The sequence below is a fragment of the Mirounga leonina genome, unplaced genomic scaffold (assembly GCF_011800145.1).
Source record: "Mirounga leonina isolate KUSES-001 unplaced genomic scaffold, KU_Mleo_1.0 Mir_153, whole genome shotgun sequence".
NCBI classification, from domain to species: domain Eukaryota; kingdom Metazoa; phylum Chordata; class Mammalia; order Carnivora; family Phocidae; genus Mirounga; species Mirounga leonina.
The window spans coordinates 8,565,233-8,580,458 of NW_023270387.1; the positions used below are offsets into that span (position 1 = coordinate 8,565,233).

Consider the following 15,226-nt stretch of genomic DNA (forward strand, 5'->3'; position numbering starts at 1 on the left):
TTCTTTCTCAGATCTGCTGGGTTATCTTCATAGTCTCACTCCTTTTTTCCTTTTATCTTCTTTATTGTATTGTGGTAAGAACAGGTAATCGGGGGTCTATCTTCTTAGCAGATATTTAAGCATACAATACAGGACTGTTAACTATCCACACAATGTTGTGCAGTAACTCTAGAACTTACTCATCTAGCACAACTGAAAATTTAGACCCATTGATTAGCAACTTCCCATTTCCCCCTCCGCCCAGCCCCTGGCAACCACCAACCTATGCTTTGCTTCCATGAGTTTGACTTTTTTTTTTTTTTTTAAGATTTATTTGACAGAGACACAGCGAGAGAGGAAACACAAGCAGGGGAAGTGGCAGAGGGAGAAGCAGGCTTCCCGCTGAGCAGGGAGCCCGATGAGGGGCTTGATCCCAGGACCCCGGGATCATGACCTGAGCCAAAGGCAGACACTTAACGACTGAGCCACCCAGGTGCCCCGAGTCTGACTATTTTAGAATCCCATAAGTAGAATCATGCAGTGTTTGTCCATCTATATAACTGGTTAGCTTACTTAGCACAACATCCTCAAGGTTCATGCATGTTGTCACACACTGCAGGATTTCCTTCTTTTTCAAGATTGAATATTCCATTCTATGTATATATACCACATTTTCCCCCATTTATCGGTCAAAGGACACTTGACTTGTTTCCAATCTTGGCTATTGTGAATAGTACTACAAAGAACATTAAAGTGCAGATACCTCTTCAAGATCCTGTTTCAAAATGGTGTTGGGAAAATTGGACAGCCACATGCAGAAGAATGAAACTGGACCATTTCCTTACACCACACACAAAAATAGACTCAAAATGGATCAAAGACCTAAATGTGAGACAAGAATCCATCAAAATCCTAGAGGAGAACACAGGCAGCAACTTCTTCGACCTCAGCCGCAGCAACTTCTTCCTAGAAACATCGCCAAAGGCAAGGGAAGCAACTATTGGGACTTCATCAAGATAAAAAGCTTCTACACAGCAAAGGAAACAGTCAACAAAACCAAAAGACAACCAACAGAATGGGAAAAGATATTTGCAAATGACATATCAGATAAACGGCTAGTATCCAAAATCTATAAAGAACTTCTCAAACTCAACACCCAAAGAACAAATAATCCCATCAAGAAATGGGCAGAAGACATGAACAGACATTTTTCCAAAGAAGACATCCAAATGGCCAACAGACACATGAAAAAGTGCTCAACATCACTCGGGATCAGGGAAATGCAAATCAAAACCTCAATGAGATACCACCTCACACCAGTCAGAATGGCTAAAATTAACAAGTCAGGAAACAACAGATGTTTGTGGGGATGTGGAGAAGGGGGAACCCTCCTACACTGCTGGTGGGAATGCAAGCTGGTGCGGCCACTCTGGAAAACAGTATGGAGGCTCCTCAAAAAGTTGAAAACAGAGCTACCCTACAAACCAGCAATTGCACTACTGGGTACTTACCCCAAAGATACAAATGTAGTGATCCGAAGGGGTATGTGCACCCCGATGTTTACAGCAGCAATGTCCACAATAGCCAAACTATGGAAGGAGCCAAGATGTCCATCAACAGATGAATGGATAAAGAAGATATAGTGTGTGTGTATGTGTGTATATATACACACATACACACACAATAGAATACTATGCAGCCATCAAAAAAAAAAAAAAAAAAACGAAATCTTGCCATTTGCAACGACGTGGATGGAACTAGAGGGTATTATGCTAAATGAAATAAGTCAATCAGAGAAAGACATGTATCATATGACCTCACTAATATGAGGAATTCTTTTTTTTTTTTTTTAAGATTTTATTTATTTGAGAGAGAGAATGAGAGAGAGAGCGAGCATGAGAGGGGGGAGGATCGGGAGGGTCAGAGGGAGAAGCAGACCCCCTGCCGAGCAGGGAGCCCGATGCGGGACTCGATCCCGGGACTCCAGGATCATGACCTGAGCCGAAGGCAGTCGCTTAACCAACTGAGCCACCCAGGCGCCCAATATGAGGAATTCTTAATCTCAGGAAACAAACTGAGGGTTGCTGGAGTGGTGGGGGGTGGGAGGGATGGGGTGGCTGGGTGATAGACATTGGGGAGGGTATGTGCTATGGTGAGTGCTGTGAATTGTGTAAGACTGTTGAATCACAGACCTGTACCTCTGAAACAAATAAGATATGTTAAAAAAAAAAAAAAAAAAAAGTAGGAAGGGAAAAGTGAAGGGGGGGAAATCGGAGGGGGAGACGAACCATGAGAGACTATGGACTCTGAGAAACAAACTTAGAGGGGAGGGTGTTGGGCAGATGGGTTAGCCCAGTGATGGGTATTAAAGAGGGCACGTATTGCATGGAGCACTGGGTGTTATACGCAAACAACGAATCATGGAACACTACATAAAAGAAAAAATTTAAAAAAAAAATCCGGTTTCAATTCTTTTAAATAAATACCCAGAAGTTTGATTGCTGGATCATATGGTAGTTCTATTTTTTTTGAGGAACTTCCACACAGTTTTGCACAGTGGCTATACCATTTTGCATTCCCATCAACAGGGCGCAAAGGTTCCAATCCTACATCCTTGCCAACACCTATTTTTGTTTTTTGGATTTTTTTGATAATAGCCATTCTAACAAATAGAAGTTATAGTTCACTGTGGTTTTGATTTGCATTTCCCTGATTATCTGTGACACTGTATACCTTTTCATATTCCTGCTAAGTGTGTATCTTCTTTAAAAAATGTCTATTGAAGTTCTTAGTCCATTTTTAGTCAGATTAATAGAGTTTTTCTTGGGGGCGCCTGGGTGGCTCAGTCGTTAAATGTCTGCCTTCGGCTCAGGTCATGATCCCAGGGTCCTGGGACCAAGCCCCGCATTGGGCTCCCTGCTCAGCGGGAAGCCTGCTTCTCCCTCTCCCACTCCCCGATTGTGTTCCCTCTCTCGCTGTGTCTCTTGTCAAATAAATAAAATCTTTACCAAAAAAATAGGTTTTTTTTTTTTTTGTTTTTGTTTTTTGCTATTGAGTTGTAGGAGTTCCTTATATATTTTGGAATTGAACCTCTCTTCCGATTATGGTTTGCAAATATTTCCTCCCATTCTCTAAATTCCCTCTCACTCTATGGATTATTGAGGCTCTTGTTTCTTATTCATGTTTTCAATTCCTTCTTTTCTATTTTTTTAGAAATATCAAATATATTTTATGTTCTCACTTTAGTAATTCCTAGTAAGTGAAGTTTTGCATGTCAGCTGTTATTTCTGCTGGTTCTGATGTACAACGTCTTGTTCTCTTTTGTCCTTTGTGATTTATTTTTATTATAATTTCTTGTTCACTAGAACTTTATTTGTAGTAATTCTTTGACACCTGTGTTAAAGATCCAGCTCTCTGGAGAAAAGTTCTGTTTGTTTTTGCAAGTTGCCTACGGGTACTACCAATCCAGAACAATTTAAAATAAATTCTCAACTTGGGATGGGGGGGGGGGGGGGGGGGGGGCAGGGGGGGGGGGGGGGGGGGGGGCGGGGACCATGTAAGGTGATGTGAATTCAGTCCTGAACCAATAATGAAGACCAATGTATGGTTACAATCCTCAAAGCCGGCAACACTTGCTTCCTTCTCCTCTGCGCAACCCAGAGTCAAGGCCAAAGAATTTCTGTATCTGAAGTTTTTAGTTGTTTTCCAGTGGGGACATTTTTAATAATGATTATTAAGTCTAAATACTTTTTAAAGCATTCTTAAAATGTTAGGTTGCATCTAAAAAAAAAAAAAGTGGCTATTTTTATTACTGCAACACTTAAATGCTCAATACTTTCACTAATATTCAACCAACCAATAGGCACTTGGTGAAAGACAATGTACTGGGTGCAAGTAAAAGCAATGAGTCCCACAATGGGAATAATTTCCTATCATCGGAGCTCAAAGGGAAGAGGTAAATCATGATTCTGTTATCTTGCAATCAAAAATAAGGCTCTACTAAATCCTACCAAATAAAACACCAGTTACTCATGTATTAACCTAACTTTATATGAAGATATGGAATTTAAGAGCTTCAGGAAGGAAAGTGATAATTAGAAGTATTCCCCCCAACAGTTTGTTTCAAAACAAGAAGTCCCACTTCTTTCCTCAAAAAATTAAAAATAGAATTACTGTATGATCCAGCAATCCCACTTCAGGTTATACATCCAAAGGACATGAAATCACTATCTCAAAGGGATTATCTGTACCCCCATGTTTACTGCAGTACTATTCACAACAGCCAAGACATAGAAACAACCTTAATGTCCATCTATGAATGAACGGATAAAGAAAATGTGGTATACATGTACAACGGAATATTATTCAGTCATAAATTTAAAAAGGAAATCCTACCACTTCCAACACATGGATGGACCTTGAGGGTATTATGCTAAGTGAAATGTCAGAGAGTAAAAGACAAATACTGTATGATCTCACATGTAGAATCTAAAAAAAAAGCCAGCCTTGTGAAACAGAATAGAATGGTGGTTTCTAGGAGCTGGGGAAGAATGGGGTAGAGGGGAGACAGAAGCTTAGGAGATGGTGGCCAAAAGGTACAAACTTCCAGTTAGAAGATGAATAAATTCTGGGGGATCCAGTATACAGCATGGATACTATACATTAACATACTTGAAGTTGCTAATAGAGTGAATCTTAAATGTTCTTGCCACGAAGTGTGAAGTGATGGATATGTTAACTAACCTTACTGTGGTACTTCATGACATATACATTTATCAAATAATCATGTTGTACATCTTAAATGGACACAATGTTCTATTTCAATTATATGTCAATAAAGCGAGAAAAAAAATTTTAAGTCCTCCTTCAAATATAGTATTAGGAGCTAGGAGGAAGTCTATTTTTCTATTGTAAACACTGCTTATGATCAGAAAAAAAATCTTATGCTATACTGGGCTTCCATCATAGCACTTTTAGAAGCAAAGCTTTTATACTCACTTGTAGAAGTAAAGTTCACAGATACAGCTCACAAAAGCCAGGAGACATCGTAAAAAGTAGAAGACAAGAATCTGAAAGAAACCCAGGACAGAAGTCACAGAAACAAGAAAACTCTTAAAGATGAAACCACTTTCATTTGTCATTAGTAACAATGAATTGGCATAATCCTTTTGAAAAGCAGTATGTATCAAGGACCATACATATATTCCTACCCTTAGACCCAGTACACCTATTTCTAGGAGTCCAGCTTGCAGAAGTAATTTGAACTAAGCAGGGAAGGTTAGTTCTATTCATGAAAATGGTAAGTGCATCACTATTACGTTAGAAAAAAACTGCTTAAAAAAACTACACGATGGGGGCGCCTGGGTGGCTCAGTCGTTAAGCGTCTGCCTTCGGCTCAGGTCATGATCCCAGGGTCCTGGGATCGAGCCCCACATCGGGCTCCCTGCTCCGTGGGAAGCCTGCTTCTCCCTCTCCCACTCCCCCTGCTTGTGCTCCCTCTCTCGCTGTGTCTCTCTGTGTCAAATAAATAAATTTAAAAAAATAAACTACACGATGTCCAATGATGGGGAAATGGTTCAATTATGCACATATATTTCATGGACTATTACACAGATCTTAAAATTTATAGTTACAGCAACAGTGGAAAAATTCATAGGCTATAAAACTCATGCATTCAACATTACCTAAACAACCATAATATATTGATAATTACAGATAATTATTCAATACCAGGTAAAAATATACAATATGATATTATTCACACGTCAGAATTACAGCTTTGGAAATCAGAAGCATATGAAATGACTGAAAATAAATGTAGTAAAATGGTAAAGGTGGCTGTATCAGGCTGCTGGGACTTAGGTGTATACTTTCCCTATCTTCCAAACACCTATAATGGGATTTTATTAATTTCATAACTAAGAATATCAATTTAAAAAATAAACATAATAGGGGTTATATTTAATACCTTCCATACTATAGTGCACTGGTCTACTTAAGAGCATTGAATACTTCAGAAAATAAGCACTACTTAAATATATATCATTATTGGGCGCCTGGGTGGCTCAGTTGGTTAAGCGACTGCCTTCAGCTCAGGTCATGATCCTGGAGTCCCTGGATCGAGTCCCGCATCGGGCTCCCTGCTCAGCGGGGAGTCTGCTTCTCCCTCTGACCCTCCCCACTCTCATGCTCTATCTCATTCTCTCTCTCAAATACATAAATAAAATCTTTAAAAAAAAATAAAATAAAAAATAATATATATTATTAATATTACTGCATGTAACTTAGAAATACATCCCATTTTCAGCACTATAACCAAAAAATTCCTAACAGTTCAATAAAGCAATCCAATAAATGCCAGATTAATAAAAACATACTGAAAACCTAGTATACACTGAGCACTATTCTCAATGCTGCTAGGACTTCAGATGTAGTGAACCAGATTTTTCAGTACCATCTGCTAAATAATCCATCCTTTCTCTTCTCATTTGTAATACTGTATCTATCATATACCTTATTCTAGCATGTATGGGTCTGTTTCTGGCCTCCTTATTCTAGATCATTGGTCAAATTCTTAGTACCATATTGTTTTTATTATTATGGCTTTGTAGTGTTAGTATCTGGTTGATAAATTCCTCACTTTGTCCATTTTAAAATTTGTGTTTTAAAAATCATTTCAGTTTGCCTCTCCCCCAAATTCTGTTGTTTTTTAAAGATTTTATTTATTTATTTGAGAGAGAGAGAGCATGAGAGGGGAGAGGGTCAGAGGGAGAAGTAGACTCCCCACTGAGCGGGGAGCCCGATGTGGGACTCGATCCTGGGACTCCAGGATCACGACCTGAGCTGAAGGCAGTTGCTTAACCAACTGAGCCACCCAGAAGCCCCCTGCTGGGTTTTGATTGGAGTTGCATTGAATTATACATTAATATAAGAATCAGTATTTTTATAGGTTTGTCATTCCATCCTTAAGATGATATATTTATCCATTTAGTCAGGTTTTCTGTATCCACTAATAAAATTCTTAAATGTACCCATTTCAGTCTTACCAAGTCTTGGGTAGCTTAATTCCTACATTCTTCATACTTTTTGTTGCTGTTATGAAAGGAATCTTGTTTTGCTTTTGTTTTGTTTTGTTTTTTTCTGGTGGTAATTGCTGATACCGAGGAATACAACTGATTTTTGTTTTTTAACCTTAATCTAAATCTTGCTGAATTTCCTTATTAGTGTCACTGGTTTATCAGATGTATCTCTTGGATTCTCTTCCATCTGTGGTACTGAAAAATTCAGTTTACTACATCACAAAAAAATTAAGCTGGATCTTCCTACAATTTATAAAAAATAATATTCAAACTGGAGTGACTGCCTGGCTCAGTGGAGCATGCGACTCTTGATCTTGGAGTTTGGACTGGGTGTAGAGATTACTTAAAAATCTTTTTAAAAGGGCGCCTGGGTGGCTCAGTTGGTTAAGCGACTGCCTTCGGCTCAGGTCATGATCCTGGAGTCCCGGGATTGAGTCCCGCATCGGGCTCCCTGCTCGGCAGGGAGTCTGCTTCTCCCTCTGACCCTCCTCCCTCTCATGCTCTCTGTCTCTCATTCTCTCTATCTCAAATAAATAAATAAAATCTTTAAAAAAAAAAAATCTTTTTAAAAAAATATTCAAATGTATTAAAGCCTTTTATGTGACAGGTAAAATTATAAGCTAAGAAAATATGTAAGGATATCTTTGTGAATTGTGGTGTAGGATTTCTTTTAGAAAGACCCAAAACCCACCAACTTTTAAGTGAAAAACTATATACTTAACTGTATCAAAATTAAAGATTTCTGCTCAACACAAGGTCCGCAGACAAAATAGAGTGGTGACAGCCTAAAAGATTTCCAGTATCTAAAACCTACAAGGGGTGACCATGGAGAACTTCTACAAATCAAGAGAGAAAACCAGAAAACCCAATTGCAAAACAGCCAAAGGACAGGAATACATAATTCACAGAAAAGGAAATATGAATGACAAATGAAATGTTGCACCTCACAAGTAATCAAAGAAATGCAATTAGAACGAGAAACATTTCACATACATGAGAAGGGCAAAAATTAACAAGTCAGAAATATCAAGTGCTCAGGAGATGTGAGGTGGCTGAAACATGGAACACTGTTGCAGAAGTGTAAAGTTGCACAGTCACGCTGGGGGCAATCTGGCAATACTCCATGAAATTAAGTAGCCCATATATATATGGGCTTCCACTGCTGAGTACGTAGTTCAGAGAAACTGACACCCAGATCCATAGGGAGACAAAACAGGTATTCTTGTTTAGGGTGGCAAGAATTTGGAAAGGTAACCATCACTAGGGGTGCCAATTATTACCAGATTGCCTTTCAGCAACAATCCACCCTCTTGGCTGTGCAAGATGATGCTGGGGCTGGGGCTCTATAAGCTCTAATTCCTCCTTGTCAAGTGGTCCCCTATTGGCTTCCATTGGCAGAACCTAACAGAAAGGAGATTATAAGGAAGAACAAGAAGGGAAATCTTCATTCCAGTTCTGCTTCCTGCTCAGGTCATTGAAATAAGAGGAAGAGTGCTAGGAGATGAAGGATTCTGTTAAACAGGTCAAACTGGAAGTGACAGTGGATACCCAAGAGGACACAAAAGCCTTAAGTGTTGCATATTGTTATTTCTCTACTAAGACCTCATCCTGTACACCTTTCCTCTGCTAAGTTCAAAAAAAAAAAAAAAACAGAAAGGAACTACTACGTAGGGAAGGGAAGGACAGAGTTCTGTCACTTTCTAAGGTGCTACCTTTCTGATCAGTCTAAAATGCAAATGCAATCATGTCTAGCCTCTATCTAAAACCTCTGGACGGCTTCAGAACGCCCTTGGGGGTGGGATAAAAGTCTAACTGCTTACTAGAGCTTACCAGGTGTCGTATAAATCTGGCCTCCTCCTACCTTTCAGTATCACAAAACCCACTCCACCACTCACTGTCTCTTCCAAGCATCAAGCCTATTTATAAAAGAAGGCCATGCTGGCCCTCCTCCCAGCCTCATGGCTTTCTTCCCTCATCCCCATTCTTCCTTTACCTAGATGATTCCTACTAACCCTCTAGTTCTGTCATCAGAGACTTCTGCTTCATGGAAGATGGATCAGCCATACTTTTCCCTTTTCCTCCTGCTATGTAAAACCAAAAACTCTGGACATTATAAGTAAAGTAAACCTACCACAACTCAAGGTAGAGAGAAAGTAGTAGACTGCCTAGGGGCTTTAAGACCAGAGGAAAAACATAATGGTAAGTTCCCTGGGTTTTCTTTCACCTTCTATATCCTAGACTTAGAACTAAAGAAGTTGGCAGCTAGAAATGCCAAAGAGCATAAACACCAACCAAAGCCTGGTCAATCTCACCAAAAGGCCAAGAAAGGGGTAGCCTAACAAGACAGAAAACCTTTAGACAATAACCACGCTACTCCAGCAAAGCACTCCAGGGGGGGAAAAAAAATGTAGCTCAACTCCCACCCATGCCATCAAAAGCCCAGTAGGAAGCCAGGACTTTCAACCTCACTGGTGGTAACAAGCTCCCTCTGGTCACGCTGTCAGTGGAGACCACGTAGATAAATCTGGACTTCACCTCCCCACCCCACCCTAGCAGTAATGAAGTACCCCTACCCCAGTGAGGAACCTCAACTTCTACCCCCACCTGGCAATAACAAAGGTGGAGAACACCCTCCTTTCTCCTGCTAGAATGGTATCAAGAGCAGCAGACAAAACAGAAGGCTTCAATAAGACCCAAAGATGCAGAGGAAGCATGCGGGGCCCATGAATAAGATCCAGAGTCTCATAGTCCCCCAAATGTCCACATTTCAACTGAAAATTACTTGGAAAATCTCAGACTGAATTAAAATAATCAACAGATACCAACAAGATAAAATAAAAGTTAGCATTATCTGACAAAATTGTAAAGGAGCCGTTGTAAAAATGCTTCAATGCGCAATTAAGAACACACTGGAAACATGAAATAGAAAGTGGCAGTAAAGCAACAGAATATATAAAGAAAAACCAAATGGAAATTTTAAAACTAAAAAAGTATAATAATCAAAATAGAAGCTCAACAGATAGGCTCAAGAGCAGAATGGAGGGGACAGAGGAAACAATCAGTGAACTGGAAGATTAGAAATTGCTCAATCAAGGGGCGCCTGGGTGGCTCTGTCGGTTAAGCGGCTGCCTTCGGCTCAGGTCATGATCCTGGAGTCCCGGGATCGAGTCCCGCATCGGGCTCCCTGCTCAGCGGGGAGTCTGCTTCTCCCTCTGACTCTCCTCCCTCTCATGCTCTCTCTCATTCTCTCTCTCGCAAATAAATAAAATCTTAAAAAAAAAAAAAGAAATTGCTCAATCAACACAGAGAAAATAGACTTGAAAAAAAATGAATAGGGCCTCAGAGACCTGTGGGACTATAATTAAACATCTAACATTGATATCATTGGACTCTCAGGAAAGGAAAAACAGGGCAGGGCTTACAAAAGTACTCAGAAAAATAACAGCTAAAATCTTCCCAAATTTGGCAAAAGACATAAGCCTAAAGATTCAAGGTTAGTAAATTCCAAACAGGATAAACCCAAAAATATCCATGCCAAGACCCATCACAGTTAAATTTCTGAAAGGTAATCAGGTCAGATCTCCATTAACTCCTAATCATCCTTCAGCACTGTTTAAATTAGGCTCTAATATGCTATCCCATTGTACACTGTACTTTTCCTCCATAAGGCCCACTGCATTTATAATTACTTGTTCAATATTCATCCATCCTCCCCACTAACCTATAAATTCCTTGAGGGCAGGGATTTGGCCACTGTTACACACACAGCACTTAAAGTGCCTACCAGACAAAATGTGGTCCATTAGTATCCAAAACATATAAAAAAACTTCTACAACTCAACACAAAGGAAAAAACAAATAATCCAATTTTAAAAATGGGCAAGGTCGGGGCACCTGGGTGGCTCAGCTGGTTAAGCAGCCAACTCTTGATTTCAGCTCAGGTTATGATTTCAGGGTCCTGGGATCAAGCCCTATGTTGGGCTCCCAGCTCAGCAGGGAGTCTGCTACAGGATTCTCTCTCCCCCTCTCCCTCTGCCCCTCGCCCTGTGCACGCTCTCTAAATCTTTAAAAACAAATGGACAGAAGGGGCACCTAGGTGGCTCAGTCGTTAGGTGTCTGCCTTCGGCTCGGATCATGATCCCGAGGTCCTGGGATCGAGCCCCGCATCGGGCTCCCTGCTCAGCAGGAAGCCTGCTTCTCCCTCTCTCACTCCCCCTGCTTGTGTTCCCTCTCTCACTCTGTCAAATAAATAAATAAAATCTTTAAAAAAAACAAACGGACAGAAGACATGAATAGACATATCTCCAAAGAAGACATACATATGGCCAACAGATACATGAAAAGATGCTCAACATCACTCATCACAAATCAAAACCACAATGAGATATCACCTCATATCTGTCAGAATGGTCAAAATCACAAGAAATAAGTGTTAGAATGTGGAGTAAAAGGAACTCATGTGTACTTGTTGGTGGGAATGCAAGCTGTGCAGCCACTGAGGAAAACAATATGGAGGTACCTCAAAAAATTAAAAAATAGAACTACCATAGGATCCAGTAATTGCACTACTGGGTATTTACCCAAAGAAAATGAAAACACTAAACTGAAAGAATATATGCATATATATGTGTTTACTGCAGCATTATTTACAATAGCCAAATTATGGAAGCAGCCCAAGGGTCCACTGATAGATGAATAAAGAGGTGGTATATACATACAATGGATTATTTGGCTATAAAAAAGAATGAAATCTTGCCATTTGCAAACATGTAAATACCATAGGATTTCACTCATATATGGAATTTAAGAAACAAAAGAAATGAAGAAAAAAGACAAACCAAAAAAAAAAAAAGACTCAACTACAGAAAACAAACTGATGGTTACCAAAGGGAAGGGGGTGCAATGAGGGATGAAATAGGTGATGGGAATTAAAAATACACTTATCTTGATGAGCTCCTAGTAATACACAGCATTGTTGAATCACTATATTATACACCTGAAACTAATATAACACTGTATGTTAACTATCCCGGAATTAAAATAAAAAATTTTTACAAAGTTGTTCCATTAATGTTTGCTGAATGAATAAATGATTACTCTTCAAAAAAAAAAAACGCCCTCTCCTACCTACCAGTCTATTTTGTCCTTTTCTGAAAACTGTTCCAGAGACTCATCTCTTGATCAGGTGTAATTACTCCCAGGCTGGCCTGCCCTTACCTTATTAGTTTGTAGAATTCTTGCGTGAAATGCAGCTGGCCAGGCATGAAGCAACAGGTAAGCATAGGAACGAATCGCATAAACTGGGGAATATTCCCAAGTCTGAAACCCCTTCCCATAGATGAGGTAGTGTGTCTGAAAGTACAAAACAGATTTAGGGTTAAATTGGCCAAAAATCCAAGTTTCCAAGCAAAATATTAATAACACAAAGGTACACAGAAATGCTGAAGTTCTCAACAAGATTTGAAACTGGTAAGAATCAAAATGACCCAATACTGAAAAGTATTAGGACATTATAATTTCTACAAGATTATTGTTTGGTCAATGTCGAAAGCTTGAATTTTACACTCTACTTATTTTGTTAAAATACTCATTAGCCAAAGGGTGTCTGGGTGGCTCAGCCAGTTAAACGGCTATCTTTGGCTCAGGTCATAATCTGCCAGTCCTGGGACCAAGTCCCGCATCAGCTTCCTGCTCAACAGGGAGTCTGCTTCTCTCCCCCTACACGAAGCATTTTTTAATGCAAAATGGGATCAGAAAATTTCACCTCTGAATTTTCTAAGAAGTCAGAAGACTTACATATGTATAAATCATGAAATAGCAGTATAAGCATACTATTGAATAACATTTTTCTATTTTTAGCACATTTCATAAAAAATAACCAAAAAAGTTGAAAGTTGTCACCTCTAGGGACTAGGATTTCGCTATGAGAAGTGGAACAGAGAGCTACTGTTTTCCCTTTAAGTTCTGTAGTAGTTGTTAACTTTAAAAATTATCTCAAGGGGCGCCTGGGTGGCTCAGCCCGTTAAGCATCTGCCTTCAGCTCAGGTCATGATCCCAGGGTCCTGGGACCCAGTGCCACCTCCGGCTCCCTGCTCAGCGGGGAGTCTGCTTCTCCCTCTGCCTCTGCCTCTCTGTCTCTCATGAATAAATAAAATCTTTTAAATAAAATAAAAATTTTCTCAAAGTATTATTTTGATTTAAAATAAATTTTGAAGAAAGTTACGAATTACATCTTTTTGTAAAAAGCCCCATTTTCCTATGGCCTTCAACAACAGGTAAATCATCAGCTTAAAATACAAAAGTGAAAATGAAGTTGCTGGGCGCCTGGGTGGCTCAGTCGTTAGGCGTCTGCCTTCGGCTCAGGTCACGATCCCAGGGTCCTGGGATCGAGCCCCGCATCGGGCTTCCTGCTCAGCGGGAGGCCTGCTTCTCCCTCTCCCACTCCCCCTGCTTGTGTTCCTGCTCTCGCTATCTCTCTCTGTCAAATAAATAAATACAATCTTTAAAAAAGTTGCTTTACTACCAGTCACACTTGTATATTATTTGTATATTGATTGGCAACAAGGTCCCAAGCAATGAAATCAAGAACAACAACAAAAAAGAAAACTAAAGAAATCACCTACTGGTTCCCAGTAGTTGAATGTTTCATCACAGTCAGAGATGTTGCTCAGGAGAGCAGCACATAACCTTGCTGAGAGCAGACACTTGAAAGCAGTAGATCCTTCAGGTGCCCAGACTTGTCCTGCTTTGTTCCCAGATAACCTGCTCAGAAGCAAAGGGAGGATGTGTCAGGAAGACCTGCTAACTAGAAGGGCTGAAACTAGACAGAAACGACAAGAATGGCAAGGACAGCAAAGCACACTTAAGTAATTCACCTAAGAAGTTGGTTGTTCTAAGTAGAATACAGAAGGGACGAAGACCTGAACTGATCTTACTCTTTCCACTTCCTGCTTTTAATGCGTAAGCTCATTCATACACTTTAATGCGTTGCCTCGATGTCGCTCCTTGAAGGCCACAAAGCTCTCGTTCTCCTTTTCTTTCTTCTCTTAACAAGGTCATCATTATGCATCTTTATTCATTTCCCCACTTGTTCAAATGCACAGAGGCCTAATTTGTGCAAAGCACGTAACCTCCTCCAGTTCCATATGCTGACCGCTCCTTCAGTGCGGTCCTAACCCGCAGTGCCCCGGGCTTGGGGAGACAGACGGCTGCAGGCGCCGCAGGTTGTGGGGCCCACACTGAAGAGTAAGGGGTTGGGACTTTGCGGGCACGGAAGGAAGCAGAGAGACAGCCGAAAGAGGTCTGCTCTTCGCCCTTGCCACCGAGGCTCGGCCAACTCAAACACCCTGACGCCAGCCCGCTCGGGGCCTGGGCCAGCAGCCTCGGAGCCTCCCTCCAGGCTTTCTTCCCGAGAAACACGGGACCCGGGATGGGGGCCCAGGGTGGGGCGAAGACCGGACGTGACCCGTGCAGGGAGAGCAGAAGAACCCGGGGGGAAAGGCGGCCTGGCTGGACCCGCGCCGCCCCCAGAGACCCTCCGGCGCTGCCCCGCGCCGCGCCGCGCCGCCCGGCCGCCACGCCCCCGCCGCGCCCGCACACCTACTCGGGCCGGGGCTCCGCGCCGCTCGCCTCACGGCTGCACAGCAGCTCCCGCAGCTTGTCCGCGGCCGAGACTGTGTCCCCGCCGCTGCCCCCGCTCCCCTTCAGGCGCTGACGAGCCCCTCGGCTCGCCATGGCACGCGTGGGAAAAAGGTACAATTCGGCAGCCTACGAAGGCGGCAAGCGCGGAGACATAGCTTTGGCTGGCAACGGTGTCCGCCGAGGGACAAAAGACCTGGACATGCGCAGACAAGACTAAATTATAGGGGCGCCTGGGTGGCTCAGTCGGTTAAGCGACTGCCTTCGGCTCAGGTCGTGATCCTGGAGTCCCGGGATCGAGTCCCGCATCGGGCTCCCTGCTCGGCGGGGAGTCTGCTTCTCCCTCTGACCCTCCCCCATCTCGTGCTCTCTCTCTCTGTCTCATTCTCTCTCAAATAAATAAATAAAATCTTTAAAAAAAAAAAGACTAAATTATAAAGTTATTGGGCCAGTTGGGGCAAATCCCGAAGTAGAAAAGAAATGAGACCTGAGACTTGACTTTCGCCACCATAGCTATCCCTTCCACATAT

General features: G+C 41.6%; 1 protein-coding gene across 2 annotated transcripts in view; it reads right to left on the reverse strand.

The window, feature by feature from the left end:
• ALG9 (ALG9 alpha-1,2-mannosyltransferase) overlaps positions 1–14,916 on the reverse strand; it is an 89,496-nt gene extending 74,580 nt beyond the window's left edge. Inside the window, exons 1-4 of one of the 2 annotated variants that reach the window (XM_035008918.1) lie at positions 14,662–14,916; positions 13,682–13,820; positions 12,276–12,410; positions 4,978–5,048 (exon numbers count right to left, since the gene is read on the reverse strand). In XM_035008918.1, the coding sequence (XP_034864809.1) occupies positions 4,978–5,048; positions 12,276–12,410; positions 13,682–13,820; positions 14,662–14,792 (476 nt within the window). In that variant the 5' untranslated portion in view covers positions 14,793–14,916. The remainder of the gene's footprint in view (positions 1–4,977; positions 5,049–12,275; positions 12,411–13,681; positions 13,821–14,661) is intronic. The other variant, XM_035008916.1, reaches the window with a different exon arrangement.
• Between the last annotated feature and the right edge of the window lie 310 nt (positions 14,917–15,226).